The 16,621-nt window shown below is 44.6% G+C and overlaps 1 protein-coding gene across 1 annotated transcript in view; it reads left to right on the top strand.

Annotated features, from left to right (window-relative positions):
• The window catches only part of iqgap2 (IQ motif containing GTPase activating protein 2), a 336,236-nt gene that overhangs the window by 283,851 nt on the left and 35,764 nt on the right, over nt 1–16,621 (top strand). Inside the window, exons 29-31 of the mRNA XM_078396643.1 lie at nt 4,013–4,245; nt 6,625–6,757; nt 16,447–16,549. Of these exons, the coding sequence (XP_078252769.1) occupies nt 4,013–4,245; nt 6,625–6,757; nt 16,447–16,549 (469 nt within the window). The remainder of the gene's footprint in view (nt 1–4,012; nt 4,246–6,624; nt 6,758–16,446; nt 16,550–16,621) is intronic.

A 16,621-nucleotide genomic window follows, 5' to 3' on the forward strand; every position in this document is an offset into this window, starting at 1 on the left:
AATATGATCATGGCTGATCATCCAACTCAGTATCCTGTACCTCCCTTCTCTCCATACCCCCTGATCCCTTTAGCCACAAGGGCCACATCTAACTCCCTCTTAAATATAGCCAATTAATTCCACATACCCACAATCCTCAGTGTGAAAAAATGTGACCTTTCACCTTAGATTTGTGCCCTCCGGGTTTTCAGACTTGACCACTCTCCAGGGGAAACAACTTCCACCCTATCCAGTCTCTCCTCTGAAATCCAGCTGCCCAGTCCCAGTAAAATCCATGTGAATTATTTTTGTACCCTTTCCAGCTTAATGGCACCCTTGTTTTAGCCAAGTGACTTTAATTGCACAAATGCTGTGATCTCGTGCCAATGTCCTGAAATGTTGCAATCAATATAACTTTTTCTATGATTCTTAGAAAATATTTCAATTAAAACCTTTTTTTTCATTGGAATCTTTTGTTGATCGGATGGAAACTTAGTCCCTTAGAAATGTATTGGCCATAATTAGTTATTTACTTTTCTATAAGTACACACGAATTCTTACAATTGCACCAAGGGGAATTTGTTGGCAAATAAATTTTCTTCCAAATAAATGCTTAATGTCTTGGTAACTGCAAACTTTAATCGGAAGAGTCAGCAAGTGTGTATTCTTACTTGATTCAAATAAGTTTGAAGAGTTGTTTGCAACTAGATGTTGCAAAACAGGTTTCTTGCACGTCTGCATTGTGATTAGGGTTGCCAACTTTCTCACTCCCAAATAAGGGACAAAAGGTGACGTCACCGCACCGCGCCCCATGTGACCTCACCCAGTCAGCGACCACGTGCTCCCGCTCTACCAATGGCGGCCACCCGGGCCGGGAGGCGGGTTGTTACGCAACCTCCATTAGGCAGTGCCCAGGCCTCGGGGCCTTCACTGTCCGGGCCTACAGCAGCCCCCAGGCCTACACTGTCGGGGCCTACAGCGGCTCCCGGGCCTACAGTGTCCGGGTCTACAGTGGCCCCCGGGCCTACAGCGCCCCCCGGGCATAATACGGGACAAGGGCAGTTGTACAAAAAACAATTTAGCCCAATATACGGGATGTCCTGGCTAATACGGGACAGTTGGCAACCCTGATTGTGTTGGTGCAAGTTACAGATTTGTACATGAGCAGCTTTGGTTTTAATTGCTTGAAGGCACTGATCCCAATTTTCTCCTTGTTTTTTCTTCTCAAACAAAGTTTGTCCAAGAGTTTAATTTTTTTTTGTTTGTTGGGGAAGGTTAGTTCAGTCATATTCTTGTTTAAATAGTACACAAAATGTGCGTGCACCATTTGACTTTGTGTGTTAGACACCCTATTCTTCTATGTTTCAACAAATAATTTCAGTTTGAGTGTCATGAATTGGAAACCTAACCGGGTGTTCAGTCTGTAAACCAGGTGTCAGCTCCCAATGTGGCTTCATTTACATCGGCGAGACCAAATGTAGAGTGGGCGGCCATTTTGCTGAACATTTGCTCTCTGTCCGCAAAGGCCTACTGGATCCCTCAGTTGCTAACCCATTTTAACTCCCCCTTCCCATTCCCAAACCGACTTTCTGTCCTGGGCCTTCTAAATTGCCAGAGAGAACCATATGCAAAATGGAGGAACAGCTCCTCATAATCCACTTGTGTAGTGTACAATCCAAAGATATGAACCTTGAATTCTCCAATTTTAGGCAGCTAACTTACAAATCCCAATCCCCCCCCTTTTTGCTCCCGCTCTCTTCCTTGTGCCACACCAGGATTCGCACCTATTTCTCCTACCTTCCCGTCCTCCCCATTACCCTTCCACCAATATCGCTTTCTCATTTCACACCCCTTCTCTCCCTATTTCACATCCTTTTACCTTCATCTCTAGACTTTGTCCACCTTTTCGCCATTTAATCCTCCAACCCCCCTACCTGTAACCACCTATCATTAGCCAGGCTTTCTCCCATCCTCATCTCTTTTCCAGCTTTACCCCCCCCCCCCCCCCCCACCCACCTCACTCTAATCAGTCTGAACAAGGGCCACAGCCTGAAACATCACCTCTCCAAGTCCTCCAGAGATGCTGCCTGAACTGCTGAGTTACTCCAACACATTGTGCCTTTTTTTGTAAACCATCAACTGTAGCTCCTTTTGTCTTTATTCAGTCATTTGCTTTACAGCTAATGCCCCCCACCCCCCAATTTACTATTAGTCCTTGGTACTTTGCCAAGAATCATGGTTAAAATGCATTAATGCTGGGTTTTTAAAAATTTTTATCGGCTTATTTATGCAGTTATTTTCTGCAAAGCCACCTGAACAGGAAGCTTAAGTATACCGACCTAACCCAATGTACAAACAAATCATTCTCTGTGGCTACAAATGCGCTAGCAAATTGGAGATGTTGTAAATGGAACACATTAGATACGCATCTGAGAATACTCAAGGGAGATGCTTACATTTATCTTGCTATCATCTTGTAATTTCAACATCTTATGTCATGTCAAAAGCAGCAGGTGAGGTACTTTATGAGGTTTAGCTCCTGCTTAAAGCAGGAAATGTGATGACTAATTGAAGTACCGCAGGTTCTTACAAATAGCAGTGCAATAATGACCTGTTAATTTGACCCAGTAATGTTGATTGATGACAAAATATTGGCCTGGACACCCAACATAATCCTCCATCCTTGCACAAGATCGTGGCACTTGAGAGTAATTCAAGCATGGAAACAGAGCCTTAGCTCCATCGAGTCCAAGCCAACCATCAACCGCCCCTTTACAATAACCCGACATTAATACCATTTATGCATCTCCCATTCTCATCATCCATCATCCACCATCCACATCTTATCATCCCCCTCCTCCCAAGATTAGCCTACAAACCCACATGTCTTTTGGGATGTGAGAGGAAACCTGGTTGGGGGGGAGAGACCTCACACTGTCAACGGGAGAAGGTGCAAACTCCACACAGACAGCACCAGCGGTTAGGATCGAACCCAGGTCTCTGGCACAGTGAGGCGGTGGCTCTATCAGCTGCTCCACAAATGTTGCCTGACCCGCTGAGATACTCCAGCACTGTGTTTTGCTCCAGTTGCAGCATCTGCAGTTCCCTGCAACTCCATTAATTCACGACAACCGTCTGCAAGGTATTGTCAATTCAGAGGGTGGGGGAATGTGGGTGTATCAATTGGAGTCATCGAGTCATACAGCTCAGAAGGAGGCCTTCCACCCCAACTTGTCCATGTTGACATTGCCCGTGTTTGGCCCATATCCATGTACCTGTCCAAGAGTCTTTTAAATGCTGTTAAAATATCTGCCTCAACAACCCCCTCTGGCAGCTCCTTCCATACACCCACCACTTTATCCTACAAAAGAATCCAGTATCAGGAGGATGAGGGGGTGATCTTATAGAGGTGTATAACATCATGAGGGGAATAAATCAGGTAGACGCACAGTCTCTCGCCCAGAGTAGGGGAATCGGGAACCACAGGACATAAGTTTAAGGTGAAGGGGGAAGATTTTATAGGAATCTGAGGGGTAACATTTTCACGCATAGGGTGGTGGGTGTATGGAATGATCTGCCGGACGAAGTAGTTGAGGCTGGGACTATTGCAACGTTTAGGAAGCAGCCATGATCATATTGAATGGCGGTGCAGGCTCGAACGGCCGAATGGCCTACTCCTGCACCTATTTTCTATGTTTCTATGAAGCAATTAGACAGGTACATGGATAGGACAGGCTTGGAGGGATGTGAGCCAAACGTAGGCAGGTGGAACTGGTGTAGCTGGGACATGTCGGTCAGTGTGGCCAAGTTGGGCCAAAGAGCTAGTTTCCACACTGTATCACTCTGTAACTAGGATACTTTTTTTATCAATTGTATCTTATAAAGCCGCAGATGCTGGAAGTCTAGGTGGGACAAGTGTAGATGGGACATGTTGGGCAAGTTGGGCCGAGGGGCCTGTTTCCACACTATCACTCTATGTAATAAATACTTTGCAAAGTGGTGTTTGCTAAATCTGACGCGATTCCGTCTGCAGATTGTGGGCAATCTTCTTTACTATCGCTACATGAACCCCGCCATCGTTGCGCCCGATGGGTTCGACATCATAGACATGACCGCGGGCGGACAGCTCCACCCCGACCAGCGACGCAACCTGGGCTCTGTCGCAAAGGTGCTGCAACACGCCGCGTCCAACAACCTGTTTGAAGGGGAGAACGCCCAGTTGTCATCGTTGAATAACTACTTATCCCAGACGTACCAGAAGTTCAGGTAAGTTATGTCGTAAGGAAGAGGAGCAGAATTAGGCCATTCGGCCCATCAGGTCTACACCACCATTCAATCATACACTGGAATTTAGAAGGATGAGAGGTTTCTTATCGAAACGTATAAGATTATTAAGGGGTTGGACACGTTAGAGGCAGGAAACATGTTCCCAATGTTGGGGGAGTCCAGAACAAGGGGCCACAGTTTAAGAATAAGGGGTAGGCCATTTAGAACGGAGATGAGGAAAAACGTTTTCAGTCAGAGAGTTGTGAATCTGTGGAATTCTCTGCCTCAGAAGGCAGAGGAGGCCAATTCTCTGAATGCATTCAAGAGAGAGCTAGATAGAGCTCTTAAGGATAGCGGAGTCCGGGGGTATGGGGAGAAGGCAGGAACGGGGTAATGATTGAGAATGATCAGCCATGATCACATTGAATGGCGGTGCTGGCTCGAAGGACCGAAAGGCCTCCTCCTGCACCTATTGTTTATTGTCTATTGTCTATTATCATGGCTGATCTATCTCTCCCTCCTAACTCCATTCTCCTCCCCATCATCTCTCACACCTGTACTGATCAAGAATCTATCCATCTCTGCCTTAAAAATATCCACTGACTTGGCCTCCACAGCCTCCTGAGGCAAAGAATTCCACAGATTCACCACCCTCTGACTAAAGTTACATTATATTGGAAGCTAAAATGTACACTAGGGACTTTTTTTTCCCTTTTGCACAGTTGCTTTTTGGGAGTAGAAAATATATTGTCCCGAAAAAGAGAGTGGGTCGCAGTTAACAGTCCACATCAAATGCCAATTGATAGTTATCAGGTCAAGAACCAGAGGCCATAGGTTAAAGGTGAGTGGGGAAAGTTTTAATAGGAAATGGAATGAGCTGCCGGAGGAGGTAGTTGAGGCAGATAATGCCACATTGTTTAAGAAACATTTAGACGGTTACATGGATAGGACAGGTTAAGAGGGATATGGGCCAAATGTTGCATAGATATGACAGGTTTAGAGGGATATGGGCCAAATGCAGGCAGGTGGGACTGGTGTAGATGGGTCGGTGTGGGCAAGTTGGGCCAAAGAGCCAGTTTCCATGCTTTATCTCTCTGTAACTAGGATATTTTTTCATTAACTATATGTTATAAAGATGCAGATGCTGGAAAACTAAAACAGTAAGGCAGAAAATGGTGGACACACTGAGTAGATCTAGCAGCATCTGTGGAATGAGAAACAGAACCAATCTTTCTCATTCATGTCAATGAACACGGAAAATTACCATAGGATCAGATTCTAAACCTGCAGGCTAGATTTAAAATTGGAAAACTTTTTTCACCTATTCAGATAATAAATTCTCCTAGAAGATTCTTCATTGGGTCCCTCTTGGTATTTGGTTTTAGATAGATACAGTGTGGTAACAACTCCTTTGACCCACCGAGTCCGTACCGACCAGCGATCACCCATACACTAGTTCAAGCCTACACACTAGGGACAATGTTTACAGAAGCCAGTTAACCTACAAACCTGCACGTCTTTGGAATGTGGGAGGAAAACTGAAGGAAAGTCACAGGGAGAACGTACAGACAGTACCCTTAGTCAAGATCAAACCCGTAGTCAGGAGCAACTCTGAAGCTGGGTCACCGTGCCGCCATTTTGAAAAGTGTGTTGGATGGATTGTATCCTTGGGATTATAGAGATCACCAGTGCTGAGCTGGATGGGAACACAACGATGGTAGACAGATTAGAATGATGCAGGTTTGGGATTATTTGAAAATCTGCATGTTCAGGTCTCTTGTTTAATAAAGCAGAAGGTGAGGCGGGGGGTTCCAATTTCTACATTTATTTTTAGTTCCCAATTTCAGTAATATTCATGGAGTCATAGAGTGATACAGTCCCTTCGGCCCAACTTGCCCACACCAGCAAACGTGTCCCAGATACACTTGTCCCATCTGCCAGCATTTGGTCCATATCTCTCCAAACCTTTCCCATCCATGTATCTTTCTAACTGTTTCTTAAATGTTGGGATAGTCCCAGCTTCAACTACGCCCTCTGACAGCGTATTCCAAACATCCACCACCCTTAGTGTGAAAAACATAGAAACATAGAAACTAGATGCAGGAGGAGGCCATTCGGCCCTTCAAGCCAACACCGTCATTCATTGTGATCATGGCTGATCATCCACAATCAGTAGCCCAAAAAATCAAATAAAGCTACCCCTCAGATTCCTATTAAATCTCCTGGAAGACTGAACAGGAGTTTTGAGCCCAGATGATATGGATAGTAGCCTTTTGCACTGTAATTTTAATCTAAGAATAAAGCATTAAATAGCAGAACACAAAGCAAGGAAGGGATTGACTAATCAGTTCGCTGTTTTTTCTCCTCTGCTATTTGCAGGAAGTTTTTCCAGGCAGCCTGTGACGTGCCGGAACCAGAAGAGAAGTTTAATATCGATGAATACTCTGACATGGTGACATTGAGCAAGCCTGTCATTTACATCTCCATTGAAGAAATTATAAACACTCACTCGGTATGTGCCAGTGGCTTGAGTTTGGAAAAATCGTTCAATATTTACTGCGCAAAATCAGAACTCTTGACTGCATAGAGCCTGTAGTGATAAATACTTCAGGGGGGTATCGCAAAATGCTGGAGTAACTCAGCGGGTCAGGCAGCATCTCTGGAGAGAAGGAATGGGTGACGTTTTGGGTCGAGACCTTTCTTCAGACAAATCAGTCTGAAGAAGGGTCTCGACCCGAAACGTCACCCATTCCCTCTCTCCTAGATGCTGCCTGACCCGCTGAGTTACCCCAGCATTTTGCGATACTTTCGATTTGTACCAGCATCTGCAGTTATTTTCCTAATACTTCAGGGGGGCATCATCTGGAAAAACTGGGATGTCAAGTGAGATTCAAGACGCAACAGAGCATAGCATCTCTGCATATTCTTCCTGGGGAAGGATCCATTGCCCTCCGATACAATGGCTCTACTCTGTTAAATAAATCTAAACCTAAGAAAACCCTTGGCAAGGGGAACCTAGAGTTTAGTCAAAATGATGGGGGTTTAAGGAAAGGGGCAACTTTTAGGAAAGATATTGAAGTGTGTGAAGCCTTGATGCGTGAAAGACCAGTTTCCAGTATCTGCAGTGAGGAGTGCAGATACAAACCATTTTGGGGTAGGGTTGTAGACCTGTGCATGTTGTGAAACTGAGACGCACAGAGCCGGAAGGGATTTTACAATTCTCTATTTAGAAGCAGGAACTGCAGTTGCTGGTTTACAATAAAAAGACACAAAGTGCTGGAGTAATTCAGCGGGTCAGACAGCTTATCTGGAGAGCATGGAGAGCAGTGAGAGTGGCTTATAGTCAAGAGTGTTTTATTGTCATATGTCCCAGATAGAACAATGAAATGCTTACTTGCAGCAGCAGAATATATTAACATAGTACACTGTAAACAATATAATAAACGAGAGAAACGGTTCAGTGTGTGTATACATACACATACTCACACATACTTGGCGGGACTGTCGTATGTTGAAAGACTGGAGCGACTAGGCTTGTATACACTGGAATTTAGAAGGATGAGAGGAGATCTTATCGAAACGTATAAGATTATTAAGGGGTTGGATCAGACTCTGGGCAGGGTCAGCCATTGAGCTCTGAACTCCATGCATTCTAACAAATAGTTTTGACATCACCCTCAGCGTAACCAATTGGGGACGGGGAGATAGGTTTTTACAAATGGCTGCTTTCACAGAGATTCTCTAGAACAATGTAAATAGACAATAGACAATAGGTGCAGGATCAGCCATGATCACATTGAATGGCGGTGCTGGCTCAAAGGGCCGAATGGCCTGCTCCTGCATCTATTGTCTATTGTCTATTGTCCCTGCCTCTACTACCTCTTCTTGCAGCTCGATCCATACACCCACCACACTTTGTGTGAAAAAGTTACCCCTCAGATTCCAATTCAATCGTTTCCCTTTCAGTTTAAACATATGTCCTCTGGTCCTCGGTTCACCTCCTCTGGGCAAGAGACTCTGTGTATCTACCCGGTCTATTCCTCCCATGATTTTACACACAATTTCAGACAATTTCTCGGTCACCTGAGTGGATTTGCTTGTATACACTGGAATTTAGAAGAATGAGAGGAGATCTTATCGAAACGTTTAAGATTATTAAGGGGTTGGACACGTTAGAGGCAGGAAACATGTTCCCAATGTTGGGGGAGTCCAGAACCAGGGGCCACAGTTTAAGAATAAGGGGTAGGCCATTTAGAACTGAGATGAGGAAAAACTTTTTCAGTCAGAGAGTTGTGAATCTGTGGAATTCTCTGCCTCCGAAGGCAGTGGAGGCCAATTCTCTGAATGCATTCAAGAGAGAGCTAGATAGAGCTCTTAAGGATAGCGGAGTCAGGGGGTATGGGGAGAAGGCAGGAACGGGGTACTGATTGAGAATGATCAGCCATGATCACATTGAATGGCGGTGCTGGCTCGAAGGGCCGAATGGCCTCCTCCTGCACCTATTGCCTATTGTCTATTGTCTATATATACAGATATATATATACATATATGTACACGTGTACACATATTTACACACAAAAAAACAAACAGTAATGCAATAATAACAATAATAGTCTCTGTAGTTCAGAGCTTATTTGAGGTTGTAGTGTTCAATGGCCTAATGGATGCAGGGAAGAAGCAGTTCCTGAACCTGGACGTTACAGTTTTCAGACTCCTGTACCACCTTCCTGATGGTAGGGGTGAAATGAGTGTGTGGCCAGGGTGGTGCTGGTCTCTGATGATGCTGGCTGTCTTTTTGAGGCAGCGACTCCAGTAATTCCCTTGCCAGTAGAGGGCTGGATGTAGACTACTGTCTTTTGCATGAACTGTGGTTTACCGGGATAGGCTGGGGGAAGTTTAGGGATAGGCTGGGGGACGTAGAAGAAAATGCCCACTCTGCCCTGCGTGGCATTGTAGCCAAGTAAACAAAAAGAAGCAAAGCAACTTTTAATTATGCTGAGGAGAGGTGGATAGTGGAGAGGCGCGATGAAGAGTTGCAAGTGCAACAGTGCAGCCATTCATCGTTGTAAAGAGACTCCGCAGTGAATCAGCCCGCCATCGGAACAAATAAAGGTAATTGTCATGCTTGTTTAATCTGAAGAGCAGTACACGAAAAAGATTGCTGAGTTCCCGTTAGGAATGCCAGAGGTACTGTTTAAGAATTTAAAGACTTGAAAGTGATTTTCATGAAAGATTCATGGTGCGTGTCAACCTGGAAAGTTGGAGGTTTTGAGCAGATTATTTTGCCATGTGAAAACTCGCATCTGGACATGACATGCATTTTAAGTAAGCAGCCTTCACTCTGCATGAGAATAAAGCTAGTGGACCCATGGTGAAATCCTCACCCTGCCTGCCTGATTTTACATTCTTCAATAACCTTATCTGTTTTGCATCTGTAAGTTCCAGCATAAAATCACCCACACTATCTGGTCTTGTGTACACATCCATTCCTTCTCTCCCGAGATGCTGCCTGACCTGCTGAGTTACTCCAGCATTTTGTGAATAAATCGATTTGTACCAGCATCTGCAGTTATTTTCTTATACATCCTTTACATTTGTTAGCTGAACTACCTCATGCCCATTGTGTAGGCTTGCCTTTCCAAGCCTCTCCACCTCTTCCTTGGTCTTTAGGAGTTAGCTTAAAGAGTTTGAAGTTACTGCTCACATGTTGGAACAGCACATGCTCATTTCTCCTATCAATCATGTGCTTTGCACATCTCCAATCCTTTCCATTCGTCACTTTAGTTTCATGTATTTTGTGTTTTTTATGACTGCTGGCAGATCAATTTCCCTCCTGGGATAAATAAAGTTCTATTGTAAAGTATGATGTTGTTTTAATGTGCTGCAATGCTGATTTACTTGTTACGTCTCCTTAGCTCTGTCTTGCACAGTTGTCTCATTATTTCCCTATAAGGCTCAGAATTGCTTCCCTGTCCAGAAAAGCCCTTGTGTTCCTGTGTTTACGTATTGGGTCACTTTCCTTGAACCTTATAATTGTTGTTGAAAGACTTAATTCACCTATGGGAAGATTGAATCCCTGTATTTTATTAATCTGGCTTGGAGGGACTTCTCTCTGATTAAGAAATAATCACACACCAAAACTGCTACACATTTAGTGCGTGAAGCCTGGCAGTTGGCAGGCGTATATTAAGAGGCACCTAATTTGGTGTTCAGCGTTGTTTCCAATGTTCTATTGCAATGTTTGAATTAGCTTCGGATGTTCAAATGTTCCAGGAGCAGGATTAGGCCATTCAGCCCATCAAGTCGACTCTGCCATTCAATCATGGCTGATCTATCTTTCCCTCTCAACCCCATTCTCCTGCCCTCTCCCCATAACCCCTGACACCCTCACTAATCAAGAAACTGTCAAGATCTGCCTTAAAAATATCCATTGACTTGGCCTCCACAGCCTTCTGTGGCAATGAATTCCACAGATTCGTCCAGCTTCCATGAACTGCATTCATCTGTTGTATAAATGTTGCTAACTCTAGAGTGTTAAATCTTGCAATGACGATAAATGTTTCCAAGTTCTTCGGAATTCAATTTCTGTAAGTAAAAGGAGAACAGTTGAATTCAGTACATGGAAGTTAAACCAGACAACGAAATGGAACATTGCAAACCACCAAGTTACAGTAAATAACTGCAGATGCTGGTACAAATCGAAGGTATTTATTCACAAAATGCTGGAGTAACTCAGCAGGTCAGGCAGCATCTCAGGAGAGAAGGAATGGGTGACGTTTCGGGTCGAGACCCTTCTTCAGACTGAAGTTATTCGCCTTGAATATCGATAAGTGTACTTTGCACTTATGTCCTACAATGAGATAAATGTTTCCAGGTGCTTCTGAATACCTCTTTATCCAAACTATTTTACAGCCATTTACACAACTGTTAAATGTAATTAATGGAATTTCATTCAAACTTTACAATTGAATATGGTTAACACAAGCTGATCACCAAGTTGGATTTCTTTGAATGAGATGGAGTTTACCCCTTCCACCTCCAAACCCCCCCCCCCCCCCCCCCCCCCGCCCTTCAATCTTTGTTCTGTCAAGATACTATTTTTTTTAAATTACACAGGAGTAACTCAGCTTCTGTAGGTCTGGCAAAACAGATAATCCACATGGACTCTGGAGACAAGGTGCCGGAAAATCAACAGTGGACCTGTACTATGTTCAAAGAACACATCCTATCAAGCTCTTTCATGATCTTATAGACCTCGGTCAAATCAAATATCAGCCTTCAGTTCCCTAAAGAGCTAAGTCCCAGTCTATTCAATCTTTTTTGTTGCTCTAAACCGCTCAGTTTAAGGTATCATCTAGGTAACCAAGAGAAAAGGGATCGGTGACGTTTTGGGTTGAGACATTCTTCAGACTGAGAGTCAGGGGAGAGGGAAGCTCGAGATATGACAAACTAGTATTTCTGTATATCCAATTCATACCTCTAGTTTCCCTCTCATATCATATCATATATATACAGCCGGAAACAGGCCTTTTCGGCCCTCCAAGTCCGTGCCGCCCAGCGATCCCCGTACATTAACACTATCCTACACCCACTAGGGACCTGAAGAAGGGTCTCGTCACCTATTCCTTTTCTCCAGAGATGCTGCCAGACCTGCTGATTTGCTCCAGCATTTTGTGGCTATATTTGTGTGTACCAGCATCTGCAGTTCCTCCCTATAGGAGCAAAGAGGTCCTTCTACAGTTGTACAGGGCCCTAGCGAGACCGCACCTGGAGTACTGTGTGCAGTTTTGGTCTCCAAATTTGAGGAAGGATATTCTTGCTATTGAGGGCGTGCAGCGTAGGTTTACTAGGTTAATTCCCGGAATGGCGGGACTGTCATATGTTGAAAGACTGGAGCGACTAGGCTTGTATACACTGGAATTTAGAAGGATGAGAGGGGATCTTATCGAAACGTATAAGATTATTAAGGGGTTGGACACGTTAGAGGCAGGAAACATGTTCCCAATGTTGGGGAGTCCAGAACAAGAGGCCACAGTTTAAGAATAAGGGGTAGGCCATTTACAACTGAGATGAGGAAAAACTTTTTCAGTCAGAGAGTTGTGAATCTGTGGAATTCTCTGCCTCAATTCTCTGAATGCATTCAAGAGAGAGCTAGATAGAGCTCTTAAGGAGAGCGGAGTCAAGGGTTATGGGGAGAAGGCAGGAACGGGGTACTGATTGAGAATGATCAGCCATGATCACATTGAATGGCGGTGCTGGCTTGAAGGGCCGAATGGCCTCCTCCTGCACCTATTGTCTATTGTCTACACATCTTGGTAACCTACTTCAGTACCTCCTGAAGCAGGGTCTCGACCCCAAACGTCACCCATTCCTTTTCTCAAGAAACGCTGCCTGTCCCGTTGAGTTACTCCAACTTTTTGTGTAAATCTTCGGTTCAAACCAGCATCTGCAGTTCCTTCCTACACACTCAGTACCTCCTAATACAGGCACCATGACTGTTATCAATTTATATCTGAGTCAAACACTGAATGTGAAAGCCTGTGCTTAGATTTTGACTTTCTGACACCCACACGGCCATTTTTAGATGGGATAAGAATTCAGGATGCATTTCTGTAGTGTTTTCATTGCCCAACTTTGGTGTTTATTTGTTGTGTTTTCTTTGGCTCAGAATTGTAATCAGTGACATTTTAATTAATTGAGACATTTAGAATAAGCAAACTTCCACTTTCTGAACTATATTTGGATATATTCATGGTGAAAAGGGAGCAATGTGAATTCTAAATAAGTTTTCAATAGGTTCGGTCAGTTCAGACAGCTTTAAAATGTTAGTTTATTCTATCAAATCTTTGGGAATTAAGTAATCTTTGGGGAGGAAGCTACTACAAGACATTATATCTTAATTTGGCCTGCTTACTTAACAATGGTCTCCTCTATATCCCACCGCTCTGCTCTTGCTCCCCCACTCCCCATTCGCAACAAGGACAGAATCCCCCTTGTCCTCGCCTTCCACCCCATCAGCCAGCGTATCCAACAAATCATCCTCCAACATTTCCGCCACCTCCAACTGGACCCCACTACTTCCCATCTCCTCCCCTTTCTGTGTTCCGCAGAGACCGTTCCCTTTGTAACTCCCTGGTCCACTCGTCCCTTCCCACCCAAACCACCCCCTCCCCGGGCACTTTCCCCTGCAACCGTAGGAGATGCAACACCTGTCCCTTTACTTCCCCCCTCGACACCATCCAAGGACCCAAACAGTCTTTCCAGGTGAGACAGAGGTTCCCCTGCACCTACTCCAATCTCATCCATTGTATCCGCTGTTCCAGATGTCAACTTCTTTACATCGGCGAGACCAAGCGCAGGCTCGGCGATCGTTTCGCTCAACACCTCCGCTCAGTCCGCCTTAACCAACCTGATCTCCCGTTGGCTCAGCACTTCAACTCCCCCTGGCATTCCCAATCTGACCTTTCTGTCCTGGGCCTCTTCCATTGTCATAGTGAGGCCCAGCGCAAATTGGAGGAACGGCATCTCATATTTCGCTTGGGCAGTTTACACCCCAGCGGCATGAACATTAACTTCTCTAACTTCAGATAGTTCCTCTGTCCCTCTCTTTCCCCTCCCCCTTCCCAGTTCTCCCACTAGTCTTCCTGTCTCCTACTACATCCTACCTTTGTCCGGCCCATTCCCCTCACATCAGTCCGAAGAAGGGTCTCAACCCGAAACGTCACCCATTCCTTCTCTCCAGAGATGCTGCCTGACCCACTGAGTTACTCCAGCATTTTGTGTCCACCTAACAATTAGTCTAATGCCGATCGAGAGGGAATGATTGGTGTAGTGCGTATAGCCCAGGCATCGTCAATGTTTAATGACGGGTTGCTGGTGCTTTTAATGACCCAACAAGCAGGGTTTTATGTCAAGGTCATCATTAGTCACACAATAACCCCCCTTCATGCCACTCCTTGATCCATTAAATTAACTGAGGCTTTCAGTTTGATCTTCTCGGCTGCTCTTGTCTCATATGTTGAAAGAATGGAGCGACTAAGCTTGTATACACTGGAATTTAGAAGGATGGGAGGAGATCTTATCGAAACATATAAGATTATTAAGGGGTTGGACACGTTAGAGTCAGGAAACATGTTCCCAATGTTGGGGGAGTCCAGACCAAGGGGCCACAGTTTAAGAATAAGGGGTAGGCCATTTGGAACTGAGATGAGGAAAAACTTTTTCAGTCAGAGAGTTGTGAATCTGTGGAATTCTCTGCCTCAGAAGGCAGTGGAGGCCAATTCTCTGAATGCATTGAAGAGAGAGCTAGATAGAGCTCTGAAGGATAGCGGAGTCAGGGGGTATGGGGAGAAGGCAGGAACGGGGTACTGATTGAGAATGATCAGCCATGATCACATTGAATGGCGATGCTGGCTCGAAGGGCTGAATGGCCTCCTCCTGCACCTATTGCCTATTGTCTATTGTCTCCAGTAAAATGTGACTTAATGTGACGTCTCATCTTATTCACCACAGCTTCTCACCCTGTTTGTGGTGGCACAGTAATCCAATCTGAAGTAGGGTCTCGACCCGAAACATCACCCATTCCTTCTCTCCAGAGATGCTGCCTGACCCGCTGAGTTACTCCAGCATTTTGTGTCCATCTTCAATCCGTCAGATTGCCTGTTCTATAACATAAATTGTGACTTTGTTTTTGTTTTTTGGCATTTCAGTTTAATTTATTGTTACGTGTACCGAGGTACAATGAAAAGCTTTTTGTAGTGCACTAACCAGACGGCTGAAAGACTATATTTGAGTACAATCGAGCTATCCTCAGTGTACAGATAGGATATAGGGAATAACGTTTAGTGCAAGATAAATTCCAGTAATGTCTCGATAGAGATAGTCCAATTATTAAATAACTGGGCAGCCTTTTCACACGAGGCGTGGTGGGTGTATGTAACGAGCTGCCGGAGGAGGTAGTTGAGGTGGGTACTATCACAACGTTTAAGAAACATTTAGATGCATGCATGGATAGAACAGGTTTAGAGATATGGAGCAAACGCAGGCAGGTGAGACAAGTGTAGATGGGACATGTTGGCTGGTGTGGGCAAGTTGGGCCTGTTTTCACGCAGTATGACCTTAACTCATCCTGTTTATACTCGCTTTCTGCCGATTGTTTGCATCAGACATTTGACCGTCTTTCAGTTTTCTCCAAAAAGTAATCCAAATACAGCTGCCGTGATAGCCTCTCCCTTGCTCTACTGCAGATACCTAAATAATTGTTGGAGAGGGATTTTATTTTCCAAACATCACCAAATATGTGCATGAATGGAGCTCCGACATCTGCCTAGATTGCAGAGTATTCCTGGTATCCAGCCTGAAGCTTGTGGGCATTTACTGTCTGTGCCTTTTTTTGTTAACCAATAATGGAATGAAGAAAAAACAAAAACAGATGCTGGTTTAAATAAAAATACACAACATGCCAGCATCTCTGGAGAACTTGAAGAGGTGACGTTTCGGGTTGAGGCCCTTCTTCAGACTGATTGAAGGGGGAGAAAGAAAGCTGGAACAGAGGAGGGGCAGGACAAAGCCTGGCAAGTAATGGGTGAACATAGGCGAGGGGAGCCTTTTATAGGCAGTCTAGACCAAGTAGACTCATTGGGCCCAAACCATCTTGCATTGGTGCAGCACCCTCTCCTCCCCCCTCTCTGCCCCCCCCCCCCCCTCTCCCCCCCCCCCCTCTCCCCCCTCCCTCCCTCCCCTTTAATTGATTTATTCACTATCAGTAACTGAGCCTACACTTTGGTATTGGGAGTGTTAGATGTTTGGTTTAGTTTATTATTTTCACATAGAGACATAGAGTGTTACAGTGTGGAAACAGGTACTTTGGCCCAACTTGCCCACACCAGCCAACAATGTCCCAGCTACACGAGTCACACTTGCCTGCGCTTGGTCCATATCCCTCCAAACCTGTCCTATCCATGTACCGAGGTACAGTGAAAAGCTTTTTTGTTGCGTGCTATCCAGTCAATGAGAAGACTCAACCTGAATACAATTAAGTGCGTGGATTCCGGATAACGGGTGTATTTTTTAGTGCAAGGTGAAGTCTGATTCAAGATGGTTCAAAGGTCTCAAATGTTATTTTCAATCCAATGAATACATGTGGATGGGTTAGACTTGAGACACAATAGTGACCCATTCTAATTCATTTCCTTACAACAGTTGCTGTTGGAACATCAGGAAGCTATTTCACCCGATCATAATGACCTATTGCACGAGCTCTTGGAAGGTTTAGGAAGTGTACCTGATGTTGAAACTTTGATTGGTGAGTAATTCAAGAACTGACTACAGAATATTATTTTATGCCAGTGCTTTTTTTTGTGTAGACCTTAAAGGT

The sequence above is a fragment of the Rhinoraja longicauda genome, chromosome 3 (assembly GCF_053455715.1).
Source record: "Rhinoraja longicauda isolate Sanriku21f chromosome 3, sRhiLon1.1, whole genome shotgun sequence".
Lineage (NCBI taxonomy): Eukaryota > Metazoa > Chordata > Chondrichthyes > Rajiformes > Arhynchobatidae > Rhinoraja > Rhinoraja longicauda.